The sequence below is a fragment of the Pichia membranifaciens genome (genome assembly GCF_001661235.1).
Source record: "Pichia membranifaciens NRRL Y-2026 unplaced genomic scaffold PICMEscaffold_3, whole genome shotgun sequence".
Lineage (NCBI taxonomy): Eukaryota > Fungi > Ascomycota > Pichiomycetes > Pichiales > Pichiaceae > Pichia > Pichia membranifaciens.
In genome coordinates, this window is record NW_017566984.1 from 1,103,684 (window position 1) to 1,129,189 (window position 25,506).

The 25,506-nt window shown below is 47.2% G+C and overlaps 9 protein-coding genes across 9 annotated transcripts; 4 read left to right on the forward strand and 5 right to left on the reverse strand.

Moving 5' to 3' along the window:
• Nucleotides 1-131: 131 nt before the first annotated feature.
• On the reverse strand, nt 132-1,898 carry PICMEDRAFT_11702 (hypothetical protein; the record flags this gene model as incomplete). Its single annotated transcript, XM_019159828.1, has 1 exon — nt 132-1,898. One exon carries the CDS (start codon nt 1,896-1,898, stop codon nt 132-134), a length of 1,767 nt encoding a protein of 588 aa, XP_019017839.1.
• A 1,534-nt stretch (nt 1,899-3,432) lies between these two features.
• On the reverse strand, nt 3,433-6,045 carry PICMEDRAFT_19774 (hypothetical protein; the record flags this gene model as incomplete). Its single annotated transcript, XM_019162140.1, has 1 exon — nt 3,433-6,045. A coding segment is annotated over one exon (2,613 nt), but the record flags the coding sequence as incomplete, so codon positions are not given.
• Nucleotides 6,046-6,277: 232 nt separating this feature from the next.
• On the reverse strand, nt 6,278-7,641 carry PICMEDRAFT_16560 (hypothetical protein). The gene has a single exon (XM_019161256.1). The coding sequence runs from the start codon at nt 7,349-7,351 to the stop codon at nt 6,347-6,349; it is 1,005 nt and encodes a 334-aa protein (XP_019017841.1). The 5' UTR covers nt 7,352-7,641; the 3' UTR covers nt 6,278-6,346.
• An 11-nt stretch (nt 7,642-7,652) lies between these two features.
• PICMEDRAFT_16561 (hypothetical protein) lies at nt 7,653-10,042 on the forward strand. Its single transcript, XM_019161257.1, has one exon. The coding sequence runs from the start codon at nt 7,982-7,984 to the stop codon at nt 9,944-9,946; it is 1,965 nt and encodes a 654-aa protein (XP_019017842.1). The 5' UTR covers nt 7,653-7,981; the 3' UTR covers nt 9,947-10,042.
• Nucleotides 10,043-10,285: 243 nt separating this feature from the next.
• On the reverse strand, nt 10,286-11,737 carry PICMEDRAFT_72770 (hypothetical protein; the record flags this gene model as incomplete). Its single annotated transcript, XM_019164291.1, has 1 exon — nt 10,286-11,737. The coding sequence occupies one exon, from the start codon at nt 11,735-11,737 to the stop codon at nt 10,286-10,288; it is 1,452 nt and encodes a 483-aa protein (XP_019017843.1).
• Nucleotides 11,738-13,167: 1,430 nt separating this feature from the next.
• On the forward strand, nt 13,168-15,165 carry PICMEDRAFT_72771 (hypothetical protein; the record flags this gene model as incomplete). The annotated part of the gene is made up of 1 exon (XM_019164292.1): nt 13,168-15,165. One exon carries the CDS (start codon nt 13,168-13,170, stop codon nt 15,163-15,165), a length of 1,998 nt encoding a protein of 665 aa, XP_019017844.1.
• An 854-nt stretch (nt 15,166-16,019) lies between these two features.
• PICMEDRAFT_33088 (hypothetical protein) lies at nt 16,020-18,812 on the forward strand (the record flags this gene model as incomplete). Its single annotated transcript, XM_019162797.1, has 1 exon — nt 16,020-18,812. The coding sequence occupies one exon, from the start codon at nt 16,020-16,022 to the stop codon at nt 18,810-18,812; it is 2,793 nt and encodes a 930-aa protein (XP_019017845.1).
• A 1,005-nt stretch (nt 18,813-19,817) lies between these two features.
• On the reverse strand, nt 19,818-23,252 carry PICMEDRAFT_22395 (hypothetical protein; the record flags this gene model as incomplete). Its single annotated transcript, XM_019162256.1, has 5 exons — nt 19,818-19,895; nt 19,992-21,847; nt 21,926-22,211; nt 22,329-22,602; nt 23,074-23,252. Coding segments are annotated over 5 exons (2,673 nt in total), but the record flags the coding sequence as incomplete, so codon positions are not given.
• A 1,052-nt stretch (nt 23,253-24,304) lies between these two features.
• On the forward strand, nt 24,305-25,484 carry PICMEDRAFT_16565 (hypothetical protein). The gene has a single exon (XM_019161258.1). It carries the CDS (start codon nt 24,356-24,358, stop codon nt 25,349-25,351), a length of 996 nt encoding a protein of 331 aa, XP_019017847.1. The 5' UTR covers nt 24,305-24,355; the 3' UTR covers nt 25,352-25,484.
• The last annotated feature ends 22 nt before the right edge of the window (nt 25,485-25,506 follow it).

Here is a 25,506-nt window from a genome sequence, read left to right on the forward strand (position 1 = left end):
AAAGCAATAATAAATAAACTGAGCTCGTAACAGACATTTTATTTCATGATAAAGTGGGCATTATAAAAAAACAACAAAATTTTACATAAAGTTCAGTACGAACGAAGTTGTAGCTCTCCCAATCTGTAAGCTTATTTGTCGACAACTTCGTTCTTCCATCTTTGCAATTCACTTCTTGCAGCCTCATCTTTGGCTTTCAAGACTTCCCAACGTGCCTTTGCTTCGTCTTGAACCTCTTGTGATTGAGCTGCTCTCCATCTGAACCAGCTGGCTTGAGTATCATAATATTCTCTTCTTGCTTTGTTAACTTCAGCGTCATAGTATGCAACTGCTTCTTCAGCAAGCTCTCTCGAGTTGGTCTTAAATACACCAACTGAGTTCCACAAAGTATGATACTTGTCTTTCAAATAATTCTTTGTAGCGGAACCAGCTTTTTCTATCCAATCCTTAGCACCAGCTACATAGCCTTCGGCTTCGTTTTTTGTGTCATGACCGGCTTGAGCAACCCTATCTTTTGTTCCTGCTGCGTAGTTCTTAGCGTACTCAGCATCATCTTGGATCTTGTCCTTCGCATCATAACCAGCTTGAACTACACTGTCTTTGGCGTAAGTAGCATCATCCTGAATCCTGTCTTTGGCATTGTAACCAGCTTGAACAATTTTGTCCTTAGTTCCACCAGCATAGTTCTTGACATACTCGGCGTCATCTTGAATTCTTTCCTTGGCGTTGTAACCTGCTTGGACAACACTATCCTTAGCACCACCAACATAGTGCTTAGCATATTCTGCATTGTCTTGCACGCTATCCTTGGCGTTGTAACCGGCCTGAACCAGACGGTCCTTCGTACCGGCAGCGTAATTCTTGGCATAATCAGCGTTTTCCTGAACCTTGTCCTTGCCATCATAACCAGCCTGGACTATCCTGTCCTTACCACCTGCAGCATAGTGTTTGGCAGCTTCTGCGTGGTCCTTGGCTTTGTCCTTAGCATCATAACCGGCTTGGACAACGCTATCCTTTGCACCAGCGGCATAGTTCTTGGCATACTCAGCATTTTCTTGAACACTGTCCTTTGCATCGTAGCCTGCACCCACTGCACGATCCTTGAGGTCTGCAGCATACTTTCCAGCATATTCAAGGTTATCCTTTTGTTTGTTAGCGTATTTTTCAAAAACCTCCTTCACCGAACGCCCTTGTTCTTGCAAGTAGTCGACTAAGCTATCCACAGCTTTGTCGTTTTGCTGCTTGAAGTAATTGTATTTTTCCTCGGCACGGTCCTGAACCTCCTTGGTTTGGGCTTTTCTCCATCTCCACCAACTGGATTTGGTCGAGTCCCAATCTGCCTTTGCTTGTTCGGCCTGCTTGTGGTAGTAGTCGAGGTTTGCTTGCAATTTATCTTCGGCGGTGACCTTGTGGTTGCTTACGGAGTCGACCGCATTTTGAACCTTCTTTGACGCATAGTCACTGGCTCTGTTAAGATCGTCTTGTAAAATACTGCTGTAATCCTGTGAATACTTCCCCAACGAGTTCTTAGCGTCTTCTAGATTCTTCTGTGCCTCTTGGTACTTCTGTCTCAAAGCGTCGTCGGAGTCAGCCCAGAACTTAAGACCGTCGTTATTGCTACCCGATTCAAGTTTCTTTTTAGCGTCGACGGCCTTCTGGTAAGCTTCCTCGTACATGGACATGGCCTTCTGAGAAGCATCCGAGCCGGAGTTGTAGATACTCTTGCGAAGGTCTTGAAAAGCCTTGTCATGGCTATCGTAGGCTCCGGCAGAGGCAGCGTCGACCTTTTCACGCACAACTATTGGCTTTGGGGCATCGGTATCTGCAACAACCTTGATCACGTAGATACCAGCAAGCCCGAACACTAATGTCTTGAGCATGGTATTTGCGCCTGTCATCTTGTTTCTTTAGTTTGAATCTGATAGTTTATTGTTTTATGATAATGTGAATCACTCTGTAGAAAATGAAATGTTGGAGAGATAAGTGCTATACACAAGATCGACCGAAGACATAAGAAGTAAAGCGGGGGAGGAGGACCTCTATATAAAGCGACATAGCCAAGCCATCTTCGGGCAGGCTGGGAAGGAAAGTAAGGAAGGGAAAGGTAGTGAGTGCCTCCTCCGCTACTGCTTCTCCTCCTGATACTAGAATCCGAAAAGCTTCAAGGTTTTCTGCACCTATTGCTTTCCCAACACGTCAACCTGTCCCACCTGGCGCTACACCACATAATGACTTTCCTGACCCGTGTGGCTGACACGGCAAGACGTGAGACCCAGGCTATAGTCCACACTGCCACACTGCTGCTCCCCGTGCTCTTTCTACGCCTTACACACCCCACAATTTCTACTGATGCCGTCACCAGCTCCACCGCTACACGTTTTCAGGGCAATGCTTAGCCGCAGAGTGACTCGTGCCCCAATTGCCCGCACTGTCTAGCCATTACACCCAAGTCCATTTCCTGGTTCTGCCTGCCTACCTGTATAGCACGCGTTACAATTATCGCCTGCCTGCGTGCTCTGCCCTACTTGTCCTGTCTCTTGTAGTCGTTGTCGCCGTCCTTCCCCGGGTTTCAACATCTGCTGCTTTCCAGTCCCCTTCTTATCGGAGGGAACGATCGGGGACCCAGGCGCGGCGGGCTGAACTCCGAGATAAAAGTGGAGTCGTGTGGAGTCGTGTCGATTGTATACATGCTATATGATTTAATGCTAGTTACTAGGTAAGCCTCTTTGTCGGAGCCATGGCGGTCCAGGATACCGGCGTGGAAGCAGGGTTTGCTGCCGCTGCAGGTGGCGCCGGGGTTGCAGAGGCTGCTGCGTTGGACGACGTTTCGGCGGCAAAAAGGTCGTTCAAGATCCGGGGCTTGGACGGCACGATGGGAGCGACCTTGTGTAAATCCCTGACAGCATCGTTTGCGGAAGAACCGTTTGTAGACCCTGAGGTGGAAGAGTTTATGGCTGAATCTGCGGCGGACGGAGCTCTTGAGTGGGTGGACAAAGTGGAGATGTTTCTTCTTGGAGGGGGTGGCGGCGGTGGAGAGACGGCGGTGGACGACGGGTTAGACTTGACCGGCGTGCCCGACCGTGACACTGTTGGAGACATGACGGAGAAGGCAGCGAAGTCGGGCTTCTGTGCCGGCAGCGGCCTCATGGAACTCTCGATGGACTGCTGCACGTTGGAGGGCGTCAAGCCCGAGATCAACATGCTCTTCGTCTCTTCGGCGTTGTATACGGGCGGGAGAGGACGTCTTGGAAGTGGTGGAGACACGGAGGAAACACTTTCAAAGTCTATCAGGTTTGCCGTCGTAGGCGTGTGAGACGCCACGGAGGATGCTGCTGATCTCCTGGACCTCAAATCTTCGGTGAAAGATGGCGTGGACGACGTAGGAGAGGCGTCGTTCAACTCTATGCGGTCGTCCTTCGCCTTCACGTCAATCTTGTACGACTCACGGATCTTGCTCGAGAGGTTTTCCCGGTAATCTTCGTCGATTACCTTCACCCTGGAACGGAAGACGTTGTACACCGGCCTGTGGTCTGAAAATTTGATGGAGCTTGCGTTGTAATAGACCAGTGAGTCTAGCGACTTCCCTCGGTACAAGATTCTGTCTGTCCATGCAGGTACCCTCTGTTTCTCCGAGCTGTCGTAGTCGTCTGAAAACTTGTCGTATTTGTATGTTGGAGGAAAGGTGATTTCGGATTCCTTGAAAAACTTGAACTCTTGTATGCGCATCATCTGATAGGATAACTGATCCCTTGACAACAACGTAGTCAAGTCACTGCGTTCAATTAAAGCCCTTGCTTTATCATTAGGGAACGTGATTCTGTAATTCAGGTCTCCGAGCCATACAATATTGTCATGATGCTTGATGTATCTGTTTCTGGAGAACCTGATGCCGTTCCAACTGCTAATGAAATCGTTGTTTCTCTCATCAGTGTACGTCAAGCCAGAGGATAGATGCGAGTTGACAAAACAAAAGGACGTCGAGCAGAAATTGAGTCTAATTGCAACGGTACCCTTGTTAGCAGTCATCCCACCCAACCCAGTCTTTTTGGACTTACCTTCAACGTCTGTGACTTTGGCAACATGCTGCGACTTGACGAATAGCAACAAAAGGATCGACGACATAAATTCGGACCTTAGTAGGACGTAACTGTCTTTTGAGTTTTTTCTGATGGTTGTCTCAACCTCCTTTGTCCAATATTCGCCAACAGATCCATCACTTTTCAAAATGTTGGACGCGTTCAATTCGACTACTTCCTGGAACCCAACTACAAAGATGTCCGGGCTGAACCCTTCGTCGGGGAATAACCATTCTGTCAGGTTTTTGTTGTCGCTAGCCCCAGCCAAATTGAACGTTCCTGTGAAGATCGTGATATCTTTATGGGATGTGAACTTAGATTCATAGGTCTTCAATTCATTGTTCACATATTCGGTGATCGGATCATAAATAAGGACTTGCCTTTGTGATGATATCTTACCCAATAAAGTGTCTGTGAGTTGCTGCTTGTTTTTGTCAACAAAGTTATTGATGTAAATTCTACTGATGGATTTGGTAGCATCCGATAGGGCGCCCGCAAAGCCCATCTTCCCACTTCTTGAAAAACTAGATTTGAGGGCATTTGTACCGGTGTAAATTTGGGAGATCCTATCGCCGTGGTCAGCCCAAAGAGTGCTGTGGCTGTTTTTCAAGCTGGACAAATCATGGACATGCTTTTTCTCAAAATGATCAATCAAAGTTTGCAAGGAGATGACCTGCTGAATTACGTTTGTTCTATCTAGACAATCCAAACAGTTTGTTCTGAAGGTGCCCTTTTGTTCGCAGATCGTTACCGAGCGGTCGAGATCGAATAGAAAATACTCGAAATCATCAAAGGATTCGTTCAAGAGGGGCAATAGTCTTGTTGCATCTGCGTAAGTCTTGGAAGTTTCTTGGTGGAAGTCGAAATCGGTGAAAAAAACCGAGTCAGGGTTTTTCTTTCTCAACTCAAGGAAATGCTTTTTGTAGGTATTGCTCAACTCTATTTCAGAGGCTCTAGTTTTCGACAACAAGTTGACGATGTGCACAGGTCCGTACTTACTGTTCAAATTTTCGAAATGCTTTTCGAACGTAGGCTGGGTTGCGTCGAAACTTCTAGTAACCTGCACCTTGGGAGAAATCAACGCCGTGTCCTGTTCCCAAAACACCGGGATGGAGCCGCGGATCTGCGTGAAGGAGAACACTTGGTGGCCGTCGTTGTAGATCAACTCCGTCTCGACAAAATTGGCGACGTTCCCGTCGTCGTCGACGCCTCGCACGTTGAACCTCGTGCCTGCTCTTTTCCAGGACTGTTTGGAGATGATGGTGATTTTCGAGCTTCTGCCATTGACGGCGGTGTTCAATGTTTCTGCAAACCCACGGATGACGGTGGTGAGGAAGTGGTCGTTGTCTAAAACCCGTTTGTCCTTGTCGGAGAGGTTGTTTCTGAAGCTGACTATCCCCTGCATCATGAAGTCGTTCCACATGTAGTCGGTGTGGTAGAGGTCAACCGACAAGCGCTGCTTGAGGTTGACCCCACGGCCCTGAAGGGTGCTGGTCAAGTCGAAGTCCGAGCTGTAGAAGAAGGAGCCGTCCGAAAGAAGCTTGCGCAACTCATAGCACGGGTGCTGCGGTATTCTAGGAGGCTGGTTGCTCGATTGTGGGTCCATGTCTGTCTCCATGCTTGGGTACCCGTTTGAATTGAGGTCGAGGAAGTCCCATGAGTCGTTTGTGAGCGAGTGGAACTCGACGTCGGCAATCTTGTTGATGCTCTCGCCGGACAAGGGTTGTGCAGCGTGGATCTTGGACGTGATGACGCAGAGGAAGACGTCGTCGTTCATCTCGATCAAGCCCAAAAACCCGTGCGGGCGTGTTCTCGAGAGCTGCTTGTACGGCTGCGAGACAAACGACGTCTTCGGTATCAGTTCAATGGCGCATTTCTGCGTCTCGTGGATGTACCTGAACAGGAGGACGTGGGTCGTCGACTCCAAGGCCAATGTTCTCTTTGACCCGGGCCGCAAAAGGATGTTCATAGCTGGCGCTCTGCTGTGCGGTGCTGTGCTGTGCGATGTGGTTGCAACTGCGATCTACCCTGCTGCTGCTGCTGCCGTCTTCTGTGTGCAGTGTCCCGCTGTCTACCTGCTCATATCTCCTCTGAGCCTAGCGCTGGAGAGCCAGGTCGTTGATCTCTGGCAGAGGCCTCTGCGGCCGGGCCGAGCGTGAAAAAAGGCAGGGAGCCCTCTATACTGTTCGCGTGGCCAAGTAGGGGAGAGATGGATGTATGTACAGGATTAAAGAGTATACAGATCAGAATAGTAGGGTATGGTGGGCGGGCTAGGCGCCGAGGTACTCCTTCATCTTCTCGTAGATGAGGAATGTTGTGCAGGTGGCGGGGACGACCCGCAGCAGGTTGGTGAGCAAGCCCTTGTAGAAGGCCCGCAGGCCCTCGCGGCGGTACATATCTGCGCAGAGGGCGGTGACGCTCTGGAGACGGTGGGTGTGGTGGACGACCTGGAGCCTCGAACGCACGACCTGCAACGGGTAGAAGACGCCTGTGGAGAGCATCTTGGAGGTCGAGCTGGCGTAGAAGTACTGCAGCGTGGTCAAGCGCTGGCCTGCGGGGTCGTCGGCGGCGGTGTTGCTGTTGTTGCGGTCGACGAGGTGGCGCTTGAAGATGTCGTAGAGCGACAGCTGCACGGCGCCCTGGGCGACGTTGAAGAGCGCCGGGGTGAGCCCGCGGTAGTAGCCGAGGACGCCCTCCTCCGTGTAGATCTGGCGCAGGCCATGGAGCACGGAGCGGTAGGCGCCCGGCGCCGTCCGCTGTGTGGAGATCATCCTGGTCTTGATGACCCAGATGGGGTTGGTGAGCACCGACGTCGTCCACCCGGCGGCAAACGCCGAAAGAAGGTAGTGCCACGACTGCAGCGAGCTGTCCCGGTCCAGGTCTGCGTACTGCAGCACCAGGTTCTTGTACTGCCGGTAGAAGTAGAAGTAGAGCGCCCACGCAGACGTCGACCCGAGCAAGTTGGGACCCACTCCGCGGTACACGTTCCCGAGGAACCGGGGCACAGACACCTGCCCCGTGGCGGCGTCCGTGGACGCCGCCACTAGCGTGCGGTAGATCCGGCCCACCGCCTGCTGCTGCGACGCAGACGTCGTGTCCAACTGCAACCGCAGCTTCACGAAGTCCAGCGGGTGCGCCAGCAGCGTCGTGCAGAACCCCGCCGACAACCCCGCCACCGCCTCCACCGTCTTCGACGGCACCGTCTTCAGCGTCTTTATCGTCCCCGTTGTTCCGCCAACCCCGCCTGCCTCGGGCACAGCAGGACCCACCGTCATAGCTTCCGCATCTTCTTCAACTCGGCCGCTCATCCCTCGTTCTCTGCCGGGCCCCACACCCCCCTATAATTGCCCTAGCATCTGTCTTCCATCTTTCTCATCAGCGTCTTGTGGCCCGGATTCATGTTCCGGAGAAGCTCCGAGAAGGGAAGGCACCAGCGGGAGAGAGCTTTGTTCCCAATTTGGGTCGATCGTCCGCATCTGCTTTTGGGTCGATCGACGGAATTCGATAATTATGGGTCGATCGACGGCACCTTATATTTTTGCGCCGATCGACTGCAATTTTTTTGGGTCGATCGGCGGAAAAATCGTCGCCAGCCAATCGGAAGGGCCTCGGGTGAGCTGTCGGGTGTGTCCGAGGCCGAAACCGAGTCAGACTCTGTCCAGGCAGGGGTCTCTTCCCCAGGTCTGGTGCTGAAATTTGCACATGGTGAAGCGGAATAGAATTGCTATCGGGGGCAGTTGGGGAGGTTGATCCCCTGGTGGTTAGCAGAAGCGGAAGAAGAGAAGAATTGGATGGTTTTTCTTGGTTGTTTGCAGTGGTGTTTGTCTTTGTTGGTCTTTCTTTGCAGTGTTTCTCCCCCCTCTGGTTGATTTGTCCCGTAGTCAAGACACAGATCACAGCACGCCATGCCACAACAGTTCAAAAGATTAAAGCTCGATCTGGTGAAGCCAGTTCCTTCGGATTACGAGATCTCCCGGAACCAGGTCCCTAAACACATCTCCGACGTTGCGTCGGAGGCGGGCATTGTTGCTGCCGAGTTGGAGCCATACGGATCGTACAAGGCCAAGGTCAAGTTGGACGTGTTGGACAGATTGCAGGACAAGAAGGACGGTAAGTACGTCTTGGTTGCCGGTATCACGCCTACGCCGTTGGGAGAGGGCAAGTCGACGACCACTGTCGGGTTGGCACAGGCCATTGGCGCTGTGCTGGGCAAGACGTGTTTTGCGAACGTCAGACAGCCTTCGATGGGCCCCACGTTCGGTGTGAAAGGTGGTGCTGCCGGCGGTGGATACTCGCAGGTCATCCCTATGGACGAGTTCAACATGCACATCACCGGTGACATCCACGCGGTCGGCATGGCCAACAACTTGGTTGCCGCTGCGCTCGACACGAGAATGTTCCACGAGGCCACACAGACGGACGTCGGCTTGTTCAAGAGACTCTGTCCGGTCAAGAAGGACGGCACCAGAGACGTGCCCGTCGGCTTGACCTACAGAGCCAAGAAGCTCGGCCTCGACTTGGCCAAGATCGACGAGTGGACTCCGGAACAGGTCTCCAAGTACGTCAGATTGGACGTCGACCCTAAGACCATCACCTGGAAGAGAGTCTTGGACTTGAACGACAGATCTTTGAGAGAGGTCACCATCAACGAGGCACCAACCGAAAAGGGCTTAATCAGAAAGACCGGGTTCGACATCACCGTCGCCTCCGAGGTGATGGCCATCTTGGCCTTGTCCACCTCCTTGAAGGACATGAGAGAGAGATTTGGGAAAATCGTCGTCGCCTCCTCCAAGGCCGGTGAGCCAATCACCTGCGAGGACTTGGGTGTTGCCGGCGCCATCACCGCCATCATGAAGGACGCCATCAAGCCTAACTTGATGCAAACTTTGGAAGGCACCCCTGTTTTTGTCCACGCGGGTCCTTTTGCCAACATCTCCATCGGTGCTTCTTCCATATTGGCCGACAAAATGGCCTTGAAGCTCGCCGGTACCTCTGCATCCTTCACTCCTGAAGAGGTCAGAGAAAAGCAAGGTTACGTTATCACCGAGGCCGGTTTCGACTTCACCATGGGAGGAGAACGTTTCCTCAACATCAAGTGCCGTACTTCCGGCCTCAAGCCAGACGTCATTGTCATTGTCGCCACCGTGAGAGCATTGAAGGTTCACGGTGGAGGTGCCGAGGTCAAGGCCGGTGCCCCTCTTCCATTCGAATACACCAGCGAGAACGTCGAGATGTTGGCCAAGGGATGTGCCAACTTGCAGAAGCACATCCAGAACGCCAAGCAATACGGTGTCGATGTCATTGTCGCTATCAACAAGATGTCCAGTGACACGGATGCCGAACACGACATCATCAAGAAGGCCTCCTTAGAAGCCGGTGCCACCGACGCTATTGTCTCCAATCACTGGGAAGAAGGTGGAGAAGGTGCCAAGGACTTGGCTGAAGGTGTGATCAAGTGCGCCAACAAGGAATACCCAACACAGGACGTGAACGAGTCGTTCCATACGCTTTACTCTCTAGAGGGTAGCATTGAGGACAAGATTGAGACCATTGCCAAGGTCATGTATGGTGCTGGCTCTGTGTCATTTAGCGATGTTGCCAAGGAGAAGATCAAGGAGTATACTGCTCAAGGCTTTGACAATTTGCCAATATGTATTGCCAAGACGCAATACTCTCTTTCTCACGATGCTAAACTGAAGGGTGTCCCTACTGGCTTTGAGTTCCCTATCAAGGACATTAAGGCCAGTATAGGAGCAGGCTACTTGTATGCATTGGCAGACAAGATCATGACCATCCCAGGTCTTGCCACAAAGTGTGGCTTCATGAACGTCGAAGTCAATGAAAAGGGCGAGATCGAGGGTTTGTTCTAGTTGTAATTTTACTCGACATGTATGTAAGACGTTGTTTCTAATTATAAAAAATAGATTTCTTACTTTCTATTTTTGAATCTATAAGGATCTAAGTTTACAACTTTTCTATTTAGTAAAAAGGAAAGAAGAAGAATTAGTTTAAGGAAAGGGAGTGAAGGAGGTGAGAAAAATAGTCTGACACGGAGGTGAGAAGAGAGAAACTATTCACAACCTTGCTAAAGCTATTGACTTTTGAATCCATATACAAAAGTTCCCAAATAGCATGATCTATCAATGTATATGAGGAGAAGAGAGAAGAGGAGGGGAGGGGAGAGAAGGAAAGAGGAGGAATATAGTTTATTAATCATTTATATCATGAGGCTGCCAAGACCTTCTGTGGTTATTATTATTGCCGGGATTCGAGCTTGTCGAAGATACTCTGTTGTTGGGTCTATTATTGTTTCTCCTTGTACTGTTCGACCTGCCGAGAGTGGAGGAATTAGACGAGGAAGGTGAGTAAGGTCCTGGGCTATTTGAACTGATGACTCGTTTCCTTCTGTCAATATGACTTTGATCGTCCTGCTGATCGCTATTGAAGTTGGCATGGTCATCAAGATTCATCGACTGCCTGTAAGAGCTTCTTCTCCTTTGGTCCTTCTTCGGTATGTTGCTGAGACTATGACGTTTCCTATCACGGTTGACTGTATTGTTGTTGTTATTGGATCTCTCTCTTGGAGAGTCGTTCTCATTTACTTCTGGAGAGGAGCCTCTGCTAGTATTGTTCAGCGGGTTGAACTTGGAGTCTAGAATGCCCGGAGATATCCTTCTCTTTTCTGAGAACTTTGCAGCACCGTTGGAGAGCGACGAAGAAAGTGAGTTCTTGGCCTTTGTGGATGTGCCGGCAGCAAAGGAAGGAGATGCAGATGTGGAGGGGGAGTTCAGCGATGGGGAGGAGATAGTCGAGGATGCGGCCGATTGAGAGTTGTGGATGTTGGAGGAATCATTCAAGATGGAGAAGTCTCTTCTTTTGTTAAACTCTCTCATTTTATCGAGGTCTGTGAGGTTTCCTGTTGTTTCATTTTTGATTTTCAAAAGAACGTCTTCGTTTCTATTGAGCTTTTTCAAGATGTCTTCGCACTCTTCCATGATGATGGAGGTGGACTGGCCGTGCTGCTTGGTGGACTCGGCCAAGAGGATAAGGTAGTTATTGACTTTGTCGTATTTCTGGCTGTAGAGCTCTTCCAACCTTTTCGAATTTTTCAGCATCATATTGTAGGAGGAATCTATCTGTGGCTGCGAGGAGTGCAGCTGGCTGAGGTTTTCCGCTAGCCTGTTCTTTGTGGAGTCTATGAAGGTTGGGATTTGGCATTTTAAGCTGCTGACGGAGTGGCTGATGGAGAGCTTGTAGTCGTTGAATGAGGACTGTAGGATGTCGTAGGACTTGGACAGTCTCTCGTTTTCGGCCTGGAGCCTGGATTTATCGGACTCCATGTTCTGCATCTTGTTTTTCAAGGTCTCACACTGGAACCTGTACGAGTCTGAGCTGGAGGCGACCTCTGTGATCTGGGACTCGAGGTCGAGCACTCTTCGTTCCTTTCTCTTGAGCAAGGACTCGGCGACCTCTGCCTGGTGCTTGACGTTGGAGAGCTGCTCGACCATGCTCTCGTTCCGTTTCGAGAGGATGGCGTACTTCTGCTTTGTTTCCGACAGCGTGGCCTTTGTTTCGTTGAGCTCCGACTTGAGCGAGTCGATCGTGGTCTGGAGGTTTTCGATCACCTTGGAAGTCCCTGAGGTGGGTTGGTGGGACGCCATGGCTGTGTGCGGTGTGTGGGGAGTAGGGTGTGCGGTGGATGTGTCTATATGGCTTGCGCTGGGTCGATCTGTGCAGGAAGGGTGCTCACGGTGTCCTTATATACATATGTCTGCCGAGTGCAGGGCCGAGAGGGGGACGCAGAGAGAGGATTCCTACGCTTTGATGAGACGAGTCACAAGACCAGGCCAGAGGGAAGCGGATCCGAGCACACACACGCAGACGCAGACACGCACGTAGATCCAGAGGCACACAAAAGGACACAGGGACGACGAGACGGCGGCACCAGCCGAGCAATGCCTCCGACGTGTTGAGCTGCGATACCCGATCCATCTCTGTTTGTTTACGTCTACCCGTTATTGTCCTCGGCGACAACAACGCCTGCTGAAAAACGGGCCGGGAGAGCACCAGCAAACCGATAACGTAAGCACCCGCGCCCGTGCCTCCGCCGATCGGCCCGATCGCCCCCCCCGGTGCACGGGCGGCGGCGGCCTGCGCGCGCGACGGAAGATTCGAGAAACGCAGCGACCGCCTCGAGCCTGTGGCCCATTCCCCGCACCCGGTCACGTGCCGACCCCCTCCCCGTCCCTGCAGTGACCGTCCGCGCTCCCCGCCCGCGTCAAAGCCGGCGTCAGCACAACACGGGGAGAGACGTCTCCCTGCCGACCGTAGGAAAACGGGGCGGGCACGGAGATCATGCACCGCATGGAAAAGTCAGCCCAGCGTCTGCCGCGCGCGCTCCTGCAGCCCGCCGCGTTCCGTGCAGCAGACTATGCTGGCCGCCCTGCAGCGCTGCTGCCGGCGAAGCACCGCTCGCGGCCGTCTGGCGCCACTGCCCCTCTGCCGCGAATGACCGCCGGAGAGCGAGCTGGCCAGACAAGAAGGCAGGATCTTTGCCCTGTTTACTACAGCCGGATGTGTACGTGCGGCATGTGGCAGGCGTGTAGAAGACTGGGACCAGTGAAGGGCACGCACAGCGCACAGCGGTGGAAACAGTCGAATCACCACATTCGCAGGTCTCGGGCCATACGCAGCGAGGCGAGGCAGCAGCACGTAGGCCTGACGCTACGGGGGTCTGACGTTACGACGCTACGCAGGCTGCCGCTATCGCAGCCGCTATATATCCCCCAGACCTGCCTCGTCTTGTCCCGCTTATCTGGCAGCTCCTCCCCTCGCAGGCCTCCGCCCCCTGCTCCTTTCGGCACCCGCACACCTGCGCACACCTCATACCTCGATACACTCCCCGCCTGCCAGCTCCTGGATCGCCGTCCAGATAGCATCCTGTCCAGCAAGTCGCATATATATCGCTGTCTGTCCCCGGATCTCGCCTGCCAGCACAGATCTGCCCCAGCTTCGTTCACATCTCCCCCCGCAGCCACCCACGCAGCCACCCACGCAGCCACCCACCAGCCCGTTGGAATGCACTAGGACAATGACCCTCTCCACCAGCTTGAAAAGATACTTCTCGAATGGCTCCCACAAATCCTCGACGGACATCCCGTCCGCAACCGGCCCCGCCATATCCACCTCGTCCTCCGCGTTGTCCAAGAACGACCCGCTGTACGAGCCGGACAAGTCTGAAACCGCCAGCGTGCCCTCTCCGCCGCCGTCGGCAAGCACCGCCAACCCCGCCGCCAACAGCGCCGCGGGCAGCACCAGCTTCTCTGCATTGAACAAGCCCTTGCCCAACGACCTCCAGCGCCAGCAGAGGAACCAGCAGGGCAAGAAACTGCCCTCCAACATGAACAAGCTGTCGGTCGTGTCCTCGTCCTCGTCCTCGTCCTCTGCGCCGGCGCCAGCGTCCAAAAACGCCTGCACCTCACCGCTCAACAAGTCCCTCACCGGCGGCATCGGCATGCACTCAAACTGCTCGACCTCCGGCAACATCAACATGGCCAGCCCCAACGTCAACCTGAGCCCAAGCTTCAGCTTCAACAAGCCCTTCGGCGGGCCGTCGTCCCCGGTCGACATTTTCGAGAGAAACGTCCAGAATGCCGACCTCTCAACAGACCTTTCGAACAGCCCTTTGGCCAACAACAGCAACTTCAGCACCAGCACAAACAACAGCACCTTGAACGTCGACTTACCCTCCTCCGGGCCCCGTCCTCATTCACAACCACAGGCACAGTTACCGTCCCGGTCAGGCTCTCGCTCCCATTCCCGCTCCCAGTCCTTCACCAACCTGAACAACTCCTACATCCTCTCCAATTGTAGACCCCGTCACCTACTATCCGAAAACTACACCTCCCCTGTTTTGGACTCGACTGTGGAATTGATATCCAGCCAGAAATTTGACGATACCGACGTGGTCGAGGTTCCGCATGCCCGTACTTCCGAGCAACTTTTCAAGAGCCACTCGCATGTCTCCAACGCCTCCTTCTCAGGCTCATCTTCTCAAAGACTCTCTATCTCAAGGAAATACTCGAACCCGGCCAATAATGGGCCAGCGAAGAATCAGATCAACTTGGAGCATCTCCAAACATCCTTCTCCCACAACAGATCGAGATCATCTTTCTCAAACGTATCCTCTCCTCTGCTCAAGACAAAGTCAGAATCTCACTGTACATGCAGCAATAATCACAACAATGCCACCTCTAATAATCCCCTCAATGCTGATTCTCCTCTTGTGTCTCCGCAAAGGAAATCGATTTCATTCTATTCTTATTTGGATCTTTTGAATTATGAGAGACTTTCAAGTGGTAACAACAAGAACTACGCCAGCAGTAGCTCTCCTTCTCCTCCAACTTATAATAACGACTTTTTGAAAAGACAGAGTGATTTGTATGACGCCCAAGAAGAAGCAGAAGATCTGAGAGACTTGAATAATGCGCAGTTGTTGGAAAACCAGCTCACTGGCGACCTTTTGTCCATTAACTGTCCGAAGCACGGAATCGCGGCAAGAAGAATGGCTCATCAAGGTTGCATGGAGGACGGCGACGCAAGAATCGATGAAGAGTTGAATATAAACAAACCTAAAAGCTCAAAAGGCACCAGTGCCAACAACGCCGAAACTAAACATTCTGGTCGTGGAACCCCACTATACAGCGTTTTTTCTTCTCATTCTGCTATAGCTGATGACCACAATCAAACCCAGGAAGAAGAAGAAGAAGAGGAGGAGCAAGACGGCTCCATCCAATCCTGGGTTCCAGAAGACAACAACCTCAACAGCGAAAACTCAAGAACTGGGTCAAGACGCCAGAGCATTGTTGAGGAAATGGCCAGCTTGAAAAGTTGTACCACCAACAACTCTTACTTTGAAGATGAATTGGAAGAATGTTCCACCCACGACACTGGCTCCAGAATCGGGGTTCCTGTTGTCAACGTCTGTTCAGCCAACGACTATCTATCTTCAAGAACCAGAGAGTTGAGAAACAGCTTTGTTTGCAACGACCCCACACTAACTCCGAAAAAGATATTTCAACAACAGTAACAAAATCCATACCCTCTTTTCTTAGGGCTCCCAGCCAGTTCTAAGTTTTTCACATCTCATATTATATTTGTTCCAAGCTTCGCATAAAGAATTCAGCCGAAAGTCTACCATACCTGAATTCCCTTTGTTGTCTATTGATCATTCTGTCCCCCTCCTTTCAATCACCAATAACAACAATACCAACATTAACTAATATATAATACATTCTACTATTTATTACTCTTTTTTTTTGCTTTATTTTGCATTTGATCTTTGTTGCACATTTTGTCTCTTTGCTTCCCTTTTTTTACTCGTTTCTCTTCATGATGGCTATCTGAATTTTCCGAAATGAAAAGTTACTCTCTTTCATCATATCATAAATAAGTATCTATATACACTTTCTTAATTTATGGTCCTAATTGAACTTTGGATTATACTGAGTACGTCGATCGCCTGTTTTTCTTCCGCACTGTGCGCAAAAGGGCATAGCTCCCTCTTTTTTTCTTTCCACTTGTTCATTTTTCCTCCAACCGTTACCGACTCTTTTCGATGATTTGGGGAATTAAGCCGCCTAGGAGAAGACCGATACTGCTTTTTTACCCCGTGAAAGAGCTAGGCAATATTACAGACATAGATATATGAATATATATTGATTTACATGAAGATTAGTCATTGATTACTCGTATATTCTCTACATTTTCTTTTCTTCAATAGAGATTTCAGATCCATAATAAATATTGCACTGGAAAAATCGAAAAAAAGAAAATAAAATGTCATCAGAGTTTCCGATAGCGGAAGCTGAACCCCAACAGATGTACAATCACGTTGGTCATGACCACATCATTACTCATGCAGAGCCTCAAGATGAGCTTCCAATGGCAGAGAACAATGGAGACAATTTGGAATTGGAAAGACCATATTACGCATGCTCATATTGTGGAATCTCTAATGCATCCTGTGCTGTCAAATGCGAGATATGCAATAAATGGTTTTGCAATGGGAAGCTAGGCAACCGAGGATCACACATCATCACCCATTTGGTTCTTTCAAAACATAATTCGGTGTCGTTGCATCCCGACGGAGATTTGGGTGACTCCACACTCGAATGTTACAATTGTGGAAACAAGAATATCTTTGTTCTAGGATTTGTTTCTGCAAAGCAAGAAAACGTTGTTGTCATTCTTTGTCGTCTGCCTTGTGCACAGCAGAAAGACTCGAACTGGGATACAACGGAGTGGCAGTCCTTGATCGAAGATCGTCAGCTTTTGTCCTGGGTTGCACATTACCCTACAGACGAAGATCTAATCAATGCGTCATCCATTACGTATGACCAAATAATCAAACTTGAAATGAAATGGAGACTCGATAAGAATGCTACTATCGACGATTTAGAAGAAGAAAAAGAGGTTGAAATAGCTCCAATCTTGATGCGCTATACCGATCCTTACCAATACCAGAGGTCCTTCGCCCCTTTGGTGAAGATAGAAGCTGATTATGACAAGGCGATGAAAGAAAGCAGAGGCTTGAATTATATATCGGTTGAATGGTCCTTATCGTTGAACAACAAACATTTAGCGTCCTTTTATTTTTCAACCTCTGACTCTGCCGATCTGAAAGTTGCGGTCGGTGATGAAATGATTTTGAGATATGACGGCCCAGAGATGGACTCTCCCTGGGAAGGTTCAGGTTATATTATCAGACTACCAGATGCACGCCAAGAAGAATACACCTTGGAAATGATTCATTCTACAAAGCAGCAGAAGCCACCAATTCACATTACCAACAGGTTTACTGCGGAGTTTGTTTGGAAGGGCACATCGTATGAAAGAATGCAGGATGCAATGAAAGTATTTGCTCTTGATTCCAAGTCTATATCTGAATACCTTTGTTTCAAGCTGCTGGGACAAGATGTTCCTGATGTTTTCTTTGAAGTGAATTTACCAGATGATTTGTCGATACCGAAGATGCCAAGTTTGAATGCTTCTCAACTCTATGCCGTCGAAACTGCCTTGAAATCTCCACTTACCTTAATTCAAGGTCCTCCGGGAACCGGTAAAACTGTTACTTCAGCAACAATCGTCTACCACTTGAGCCATATGTATAAGAAAGAAAAGATTTTAGTGTGTGCTCCGTCAAACGTCGCTGTTGACCATTTAACTGAAAAGTTGACTAAAATGGGTATCAGGGTTGTGAGATTGGTTGCCAAAAGTAGAGAAGATGTCGACTCCAGTATCACAAAGTTCTGTTTGCACGAATTGGTCAAGAAGAAGGCAAAGGGTGAGTTTAAGAAGTTGATAAAGTTAAAGGAAGAGTTGGGTGAATTGTCTTCATCAGACAACAACACTTACTTTTCGTACTTGAGAAGGTATGAGCGTGAAATTCTCAATGCCTGTGATGTTGTTTGCTGCACCTGTGTTGGTGCTAAAGATAAAAGATTGGATAAACACAAGTTTCGAACTGTTTTGATTGACGAATCTACCCAGGCTGCCGAGCCAGAGAGTTTGATTCCAATTGTCAAAGGTTGCAAGCAGCTCATCCTAGTCGGTGATCACCAGCAGTTGGGACCGGTCATTCTCAACAAAAAGGCTAGTGAGGCAGGCTTGAGACAATCGTTGTTTGAAAGACTGATTGTGTTGGGTCATACGCCGATCAGATTAGAGGTCCAGTATCGTATGCACCCGTGCTTAAGTGAGTTTCCAAGTAACATGTTCTATGATGGTAGTTTGCAGAACGGTATTACGAACGAAGATCGACAAGTCTTCAACTCTTCATTCCCCTGGCCCATCAGGGATACCCCAATGATGTTCTGGGCTGTCTACGGACGGGAAGAAATCTCAGTCAGCGGTACCTCCTACTTGAATAGGGTGGAGGCCATGAATGTCGAAAGAATTGTCACCAGGTTGTTTAAAGACGGCGTCAAGCCTTCGCAGATTGGAGTCATTACACCCTACGAGGGTCAAAGAAACTACATCCTACAGTACATGCAAATGAACTCCGCATCAACCAACAAGGACATGTACGCTGATATTGAGGTTGTTTCTGTCGATGCGTTCCAAGGTCGTGAAAAGGACTACATCATCCTTTCGTGTGTCAGAGCAAACTCGCAGCAGCTGATTGGTTTCTTGCGTGACCCACGTCGTTTGAACGTTGCATTGACCCGTGCAAAGTATGGGTTAATGATATTGGGTAACCCCAAGGCATTGAACAGAGATAAGTTGTGGAACCATTTACTTACCTTTTATCGGGGTAAAGGTTGTTTAGTTGAGGGCCAGATCGACAATCTACAGCTTTCATCTATACAGTTGACCAGATTCCAGCCGAAGAACAACGAGTTCATTAATTCAAAACCCACGAGATCGACTACATCCTTTGATGCAACATCTCTTGTCTCCTACGAGGGCTCGACCTTTGGCACCAGAAGAAAGAATCCACTTCTCGATGACTCCAAATGGCCAGCATTGGAGGCTAGTGGCGGAACTTCTAGAAACGTCCACGTACACGGCGACGACACAGATACCATTGTCTCCTATTCCGAGACTTCCGAGCCACACAATTTCCGTCATGGAAATAGTAACCCCACAGGGAGAACCGATGAGTACGACGACGACGAGGTAGCAAATAACATCAAGAAATTAACAGCGCAGTTTGGAGGTGAGCTAGTGTTTTAAGCAAAATCTTTCCCCCCTTCGGGGATCGGTGGGGCCAGTTGCCACAGCTCTTTGTTCACTAAATAGTCAAAGCACGGTATGATGCCTCCAGATCTCGTTTCCGCCTCATCCATCGGTGGCAGAAGACACCGGGCACAATGCTCCTTGAAAATGCTTGCAGCACATGGGCGATCCATGCTCCCTCCACAGACGGATCTAATCGAAGAATCCGACTCTTACATGGTCATCCCAAATTTCCTGCTGCCAGAGTGGAATGGTTTGGATCAGCAGGCCAGCTAATTTTCGGGACTTCCAGATGGAGATCCATCTGCAATGAGTTAGCCGCTTCTCTGATGCAAGCGCGTGAGTCTATTGTGAAACCAGCTCTATTGCGTTTCTCATTGGTGGATAGCCGCAGCCAATTTTGTGAGGCTGTGATACCGGAGCCTAAGGCTTTGTCCGGTACTTCCACTTGATGCGACATGTAATGCTGCCATATTAAAGGCCAGCTCATAGGGGCAGAGAATGTGAAACAGTACTCGTAAAAAGACGGTTTTTAATCCGAAGATACGAATCCACATTATACAGTGGGCGTCCACTATCATCTGAGTTGTTCCTAGACACAGTTTGTGAAACTTTAATTAGAAGGGGTCTTATTCGGCTGTTGTTTGATTGACGCCGGATACTGGTGGGTGTCCACCGTGTATATCTATGCATTGTGTGTAAAAAAAATGCCAGAAATTTATTTACATACTATAAAGTTTAAAAGATAAGAGGGAAATAGAGAGAAAGGGGGGAGGAGGGGGAGTTGTTTTGAATGTTTCTTGTAGTCATTATTCGTTAAAGTTATCATAAATCTATCGTTAACATTTTTGTTTATTTGATTTTCGTTATTGCTTCCATCATTTTTGAGGATACCAAATATCATGCTTGATAAGAATCATTGTTGGTTTCACTGGGGCTGTTTTCATCGAGATGATCGTCATCATAAATAGGATTAGAACTCTTTTTGTCATGATCTGCACCGACGTCTTTTTCGTCGTCTCCTATGTTCTCTCGAAATTCGTCGCTATCTCCGTTGTCCAATATAATAGCATTCCGGGCCTTTGGAGTTTCTTGGATATCCAGATTCGCCATAACTTGTTCACTGCTCAATCCTAGATGAGGATTTTCATTTTCCTCTGAGTTGACACGAGCAACAGTGGATGATTCTTCAAGTTGGTTGTCGTGTTTCTCAAAGTTGTGTGAATCTTCTTGGTTAGTCATTTCAGCCTCAATCTCGTTGGGGTTGCCTAAAACTTTGTTGTACATCGAGCTGATTTCCCTAAGCTCGGAGTTAACGAAATCAAGCCAAGGCTGGAAATCTCCCTTGTGTTCAAATATAGATTCGTACAACTCGTTGAAAATAAAGTAGCTGCTCTTTAAGTAAAAGGGCCTAATATCATCTTCAGCCTCCTTATGTAAACCAAAAGCATTTTCGTTTTTGGTCAGTCCAAAATTCTCAACATAACTTTGAAACTTGTGAATCTCTTCGGCAATCAATGTAAGATGACCCATGTAGCCGAACCTGAAATTGGACGCTTTGTACAGCTTATTTGACAATTTGTAGGAATACACTATGAATAATGATAGATTGAAATATCCAGGATAATCTTTGTCTTTGCATTCATAATCCTTGTAAAATGTTGGCCCAGCACTGATATCAACGCTGTCATCGTTATCGTTACCATTGAAGAAGTCAGAATAATTACCAAAAAGTGACCAGATTAAAATTTTGTTTAAACTTAAGTTGTCGTCAAAAATCGTTTCCTCTTGGTTAACTGCTCTATCTTCATCCCAATTTGCCAACCTTCCATTGAATATTTGTTGGATTAAATCAAAAATCACATTATGCATGAAATTATTCCATGGGAATTTGACCAATTTCAAGGTTATCAGAGGGATTGCATTAGTCGTCAGTAACTGATATTTGAAGAAGTTACCCACAGATAATTCTAACGGTATCTCAATGTATGGAATAGTGCTAGTACTTTTGAGTGATAATCTGTCATTATCGTTCGCTTCGTCGTCTTCACCTCTCACATCATTATTGATGATAAGCCCATTGATTGCATCACTAACCAGTTGCTCAGTTTTCTTTATATCTCGTAAAGAATCTCTTTTGTAGATTAGCTTATCCAATTCAATTGATTTATTCATCAGAATCATATTCGAACAATGCAACAATTCTGCAATTAATTCCATTATCTTGAACCTCTCGTAACCCAAAGGCTCAATTTTATGACCTATTGAACTATTAAGACAGTCCAGTTTTTTAAAATCATAATAGCCATCAGTCAGATAAGTCTGCACAATTTTGTCCAAATTCAGCGAAAACAGTTTCAACAGATTACCAAGATATATTGGATCTCTTGAGCTTGGCATACTTTTATTTTCATCGTTAAAATTAACAGAGGATATCCAGTCAAATTCATCATAGTCAGAATTGTTTTTGCGAATTACCTCAATTATAACAGACACAATTGTCACAAGGCCGTAGTTTCCATGAGTTAAAATTATGTCAAGCATTTCTTCTGTGCACTCTTGTGAAACTAACTGTCGAGTGAGGTCATTAGGCCCAATGTTAGGATTGTTATTATTTGCATCCGGTTGTTCGTCTTGGTTATTACCACCGTTGTTATTCACAGGGATATGATCCTCCCAGAACCCAATGTTGGAACTAATTCCAACAATCCCATTCAACAGGTTGCAAACGTTGTCTTGAACTTGATGATCCAAGTAATATTTCTTGCAAATTTTCAATAAATTCAGAATTAAATGTTGGTCAATCAAAATAGTTATCAAACCATTTGAATTATACGGCTTATCAGTAGAAATCAGTCTCACTAATAAATCGCAAACGGTCTGTGAATACGGTATGAATTTAACAAACTGATCAGTCAAACAGTTGTATTCTTGTTCAAACCTGATGAAGTTCATAAAGCCGCCTATATTTATTAATGCTAGGTCATCGACAAACTTCAAGAAATTATTAAACATTATAATTTCATGTGAATCTCTAAGGCTAATGTAATTATTAGACTCCTCCAGCTCAGATAACTTCTGTAAATCAGTAGTATCAACTTTGATGTCACTCTCGAATGGAGAGGTCTCTAGACCAGTGATATTGTATGCAGGTTTGTCATCATCAGGGGTCTCAATCAATTTTATATTCTTAAAATAGAACCTTGGATCATTGTTCATAAAACCTCTCCAGAGGGTAGTGAATATATCAAAGTTTGTCAACAAAGTTTGATGTATATTTGAGTTTGGTAAAATCATAATTTCTGAAATCACAGTGGCCCTTTGCAATGCACTTTGAAGCTTATCCGCATCTTCATTTTCGTTTTCGTTGCCATTTTCATTTTCGTTTTCATTGGTCTCGCTATCATTAATATTTTCATTAGTATCATTATTATCATTATTGGTGGAGGTATTCTCCAAGAAATCATCATTCGAATTGTTTGCTGAGTGGTCAAAGCTACTGGTTGATGATACAAAAATATCATGAGTTAAGTACTCTGTTGGAAGCTCTGATGCATTTGAGTATTTCGAGAGCTTCATGGAGAAAAGAATATATTCAAACATTGTGTTGATAACATCTTTTTGTGACAAGTAGTTTATCAACTTTTGGTTTTTAGACAAGTTTATCTCATCAATCAAATTTGGCTGGTCTAATAACTTGTTGAAAAGATACACATTTATATTGCTTTTAGGAAATTGCAGTGGCTCAATTTGAGGTGAGGAATTTCCTGTCAACTGATGATATTTACTTTTAGTACTTGAACCTGTTGAGCTTTCAGCAGAAGATTTGTTCACTCCATTCTTTGAATTCAAGTTACCGAATGTATTGCTATCTTTCCTATTATTATTGTTAGTGCCCTCAGCAGAAGGTATATCATTTGGGTTGTGCGTGGAAGGGCTATTGGTTATTTTCGAAAGAGGAGAAGGTGATGGTGATGGTGAATTGTTTTGAATTGAATGCAATAATTGAGAAGCAGTTATGTTGAATTGGGTAGTATTTGGAGAATACGCCACATGGGGAGAAAGCGAAGCAGTTGAAGGAGAGCTGTCTATGGGGCTGTTGCTATTATTATTAGCATGGCTCGAGCCATTGACGTTGCTGCAATTGTTGGTGCCGTTACTGTTGCCACTATTTAGTAAAGATGCAGAAAATGATATCGGCACTGCACTTGTACTCGAGATGGGTGCTGACGCAGAAGTCGAGGTATGCACTGGAGACGAGCTCAAGCCTTGGGTTGCGGCTGATTTTGCACCGCTTGATTTTGACGTAGCAGTCAGGACAGATGTGATTGTGGCCTGTGATGTTCGTCTTGAAGCATCTTGCTCAATCTCGTTCAAGATCTTATTGATATTGGCGTTGGAGAAGGAATGATTGAAAAAAGGCCATATTGCTGACATCTTGTTGGATTTATCAGGATGTAGTTGTTAATGTAAGAAAGATGGAAAATTCTTATGAATGAAGAGAAACGTTGAATTGGAATAACTAGGTGGAATATAATTAAATTATTAATAGCAGAGTAAAGGTAAACCAGGAGAGGAATAAATGGAAAAAGAGAGAATATGCTGACAGAGAAAAAGAATTTCAAAGGAATTAACTTTGTTGTTGGATGAAGTGGTATCTAATGTGCTTGTGCTTGGATGGTGCAACTGTGATAGGTCGGTTCGTAGCGAGCCAGAAGGTAGAGAATGTGTCTATCCCTGCAACAAGGGTGTCCCAAAAGATATGGCTCTGTCGGTAGTGTGGTCGTCTAAGTCGGTCGTGTTAGACAGAAAAGTGTTGTGTCACAAGTGCCATTCAAACAGCCAAGACAATTGTGTGAGGAATTGATGTCTTCCTGTGAAAGTAGGGGGATGTATTGGTCTGAAGAGGAAATCCACGGGATTGGAAAGGGATCTGTTTTTTGTGAAGAAGGTTGGACACAAACACACGTATATGAAGTCTTCAGGGCACAAAAAGTGAATCGAGGTTCTCAGACAACTGTATGTATGTATATGTCTTGATCTTTGGGGGTCACGATATGGAGAGAGACAGAAATTATCGGCAAACAGCCGGATTCCAGTATGCATCTGAGATACAATTTGCCAGTATGTGCAGGTGACGGTTTTTTCTTTTTCCCGTGCATTTTGGCCAATAATTCGCAGTGCACCGAGTGGGAGTGCATCGTGTGGCGGTGTGCTCAGTAGTTTTCTTTAGTTTCTATTGTAGTGATGCACCTTAGAGACAGTGGATGGCGTTGCAGAAAAATAATGTCGTGGCACGACATACTCTAGTGTTGTGCAGTTGTATCTTTTTCTAAAAAGGTGCACGGGTGAACTGTTACAACACCTGACTGTGTCGTGATTTGAGTGAGATCGACATGTTTGTAAGCCTATAGTTTGAAATGGCAGCGGTTTACATAGGCAATCGGAAGAAGTCTACAACGGAAAAGAGCCAGCCAATTAGCGGAGGACTCAAAACCGCAAGAGAGAGCTCCAGTCACACTATTATCTTCTAGTCAAAAATGCAGCATCCACTTTTCCTGCAGGTTTCAGACAAAATTGCCCAGCTGCAAGACATTCTGGAAGATCAAGTTACCTTATCGTCTTCTTACTCCACAAGTGTGGATAAGGAAGCTCTGGAAGAGTTAAAGTCTATTCTAAAGTCTTTGCATAACTTATTTGTCAAACTCCGTGAGGCGTTAGAAAAGAAAGTTAGTTCGCCCGATAATGATGACGCGGTGAAGTTCAACACGTTGGTGGCAAAATATGAAAGATCGGTAGATTCATTGTTCTCGGGGTTGGCATTAGACGAGAGCCAGAAAAAGGAATTAACGGAGTTCAAGCTTCCTGCTGAATTTCTCATACCGGAAAGGAATAAATCAGAATTTCCTTACTCCGGAAGGTACCGTGACAACATAGAGCAACCCAATGAATCTGATGAAGAAGAAGGTGTAACAATCACTGCTTCTGCTGATCCAATGGCCAGTATGCAGCAGAACAAGTCGGTGCGTTTCAAGCAGAAGTTAATTGAATCTTCACCTCCGAAGTTATTCAAGCCCTACAAAGATGACATAGATGAAGAGTTAGACATACACAACGATAACCAAAATAATAAGATTAACGACGGCGGAAACGGCAACGGGCGATATAAAGATTCCTTGTTCGAAACCATGGATCCAGACAGTTCGGAGATTGATAACCCTCCTATTGATCTGTCTAACAGGCAGATATTCATTCACAACCAACAACAGTTTTCACACCAGGATGACCGTCTGGACGAATTGCACAATTCAATCAAGCAGCAACGAGAAATATCTATGCATATTAATCGGGAAACTAGCGATCAATTTGTGTTACTGAACGATTTGGAAAGGGGAATTGAAAGCTCCAACAGCAGGTTGATTCGTTCCACCAATAAATTACAGCAATACAGAGATGCGTTGAAGAAACGGGGGGATTGGATGTGTATTATCATCCTAACTTTTGTCCTATTGGTTTTATTAGTTCTTTTGAAATGATCAAAAAAAAAATCATTAGGGATATGTTTTTTATACAAACCGGAACACAATGTATAAGGGCGGTTTTGTATGAGTATATACTATATAGTTGAGCCTGTGTAATAATAATATATAGAAGAATTAGGAATTGGGAAATTAAATTATTAGGAAAAAAT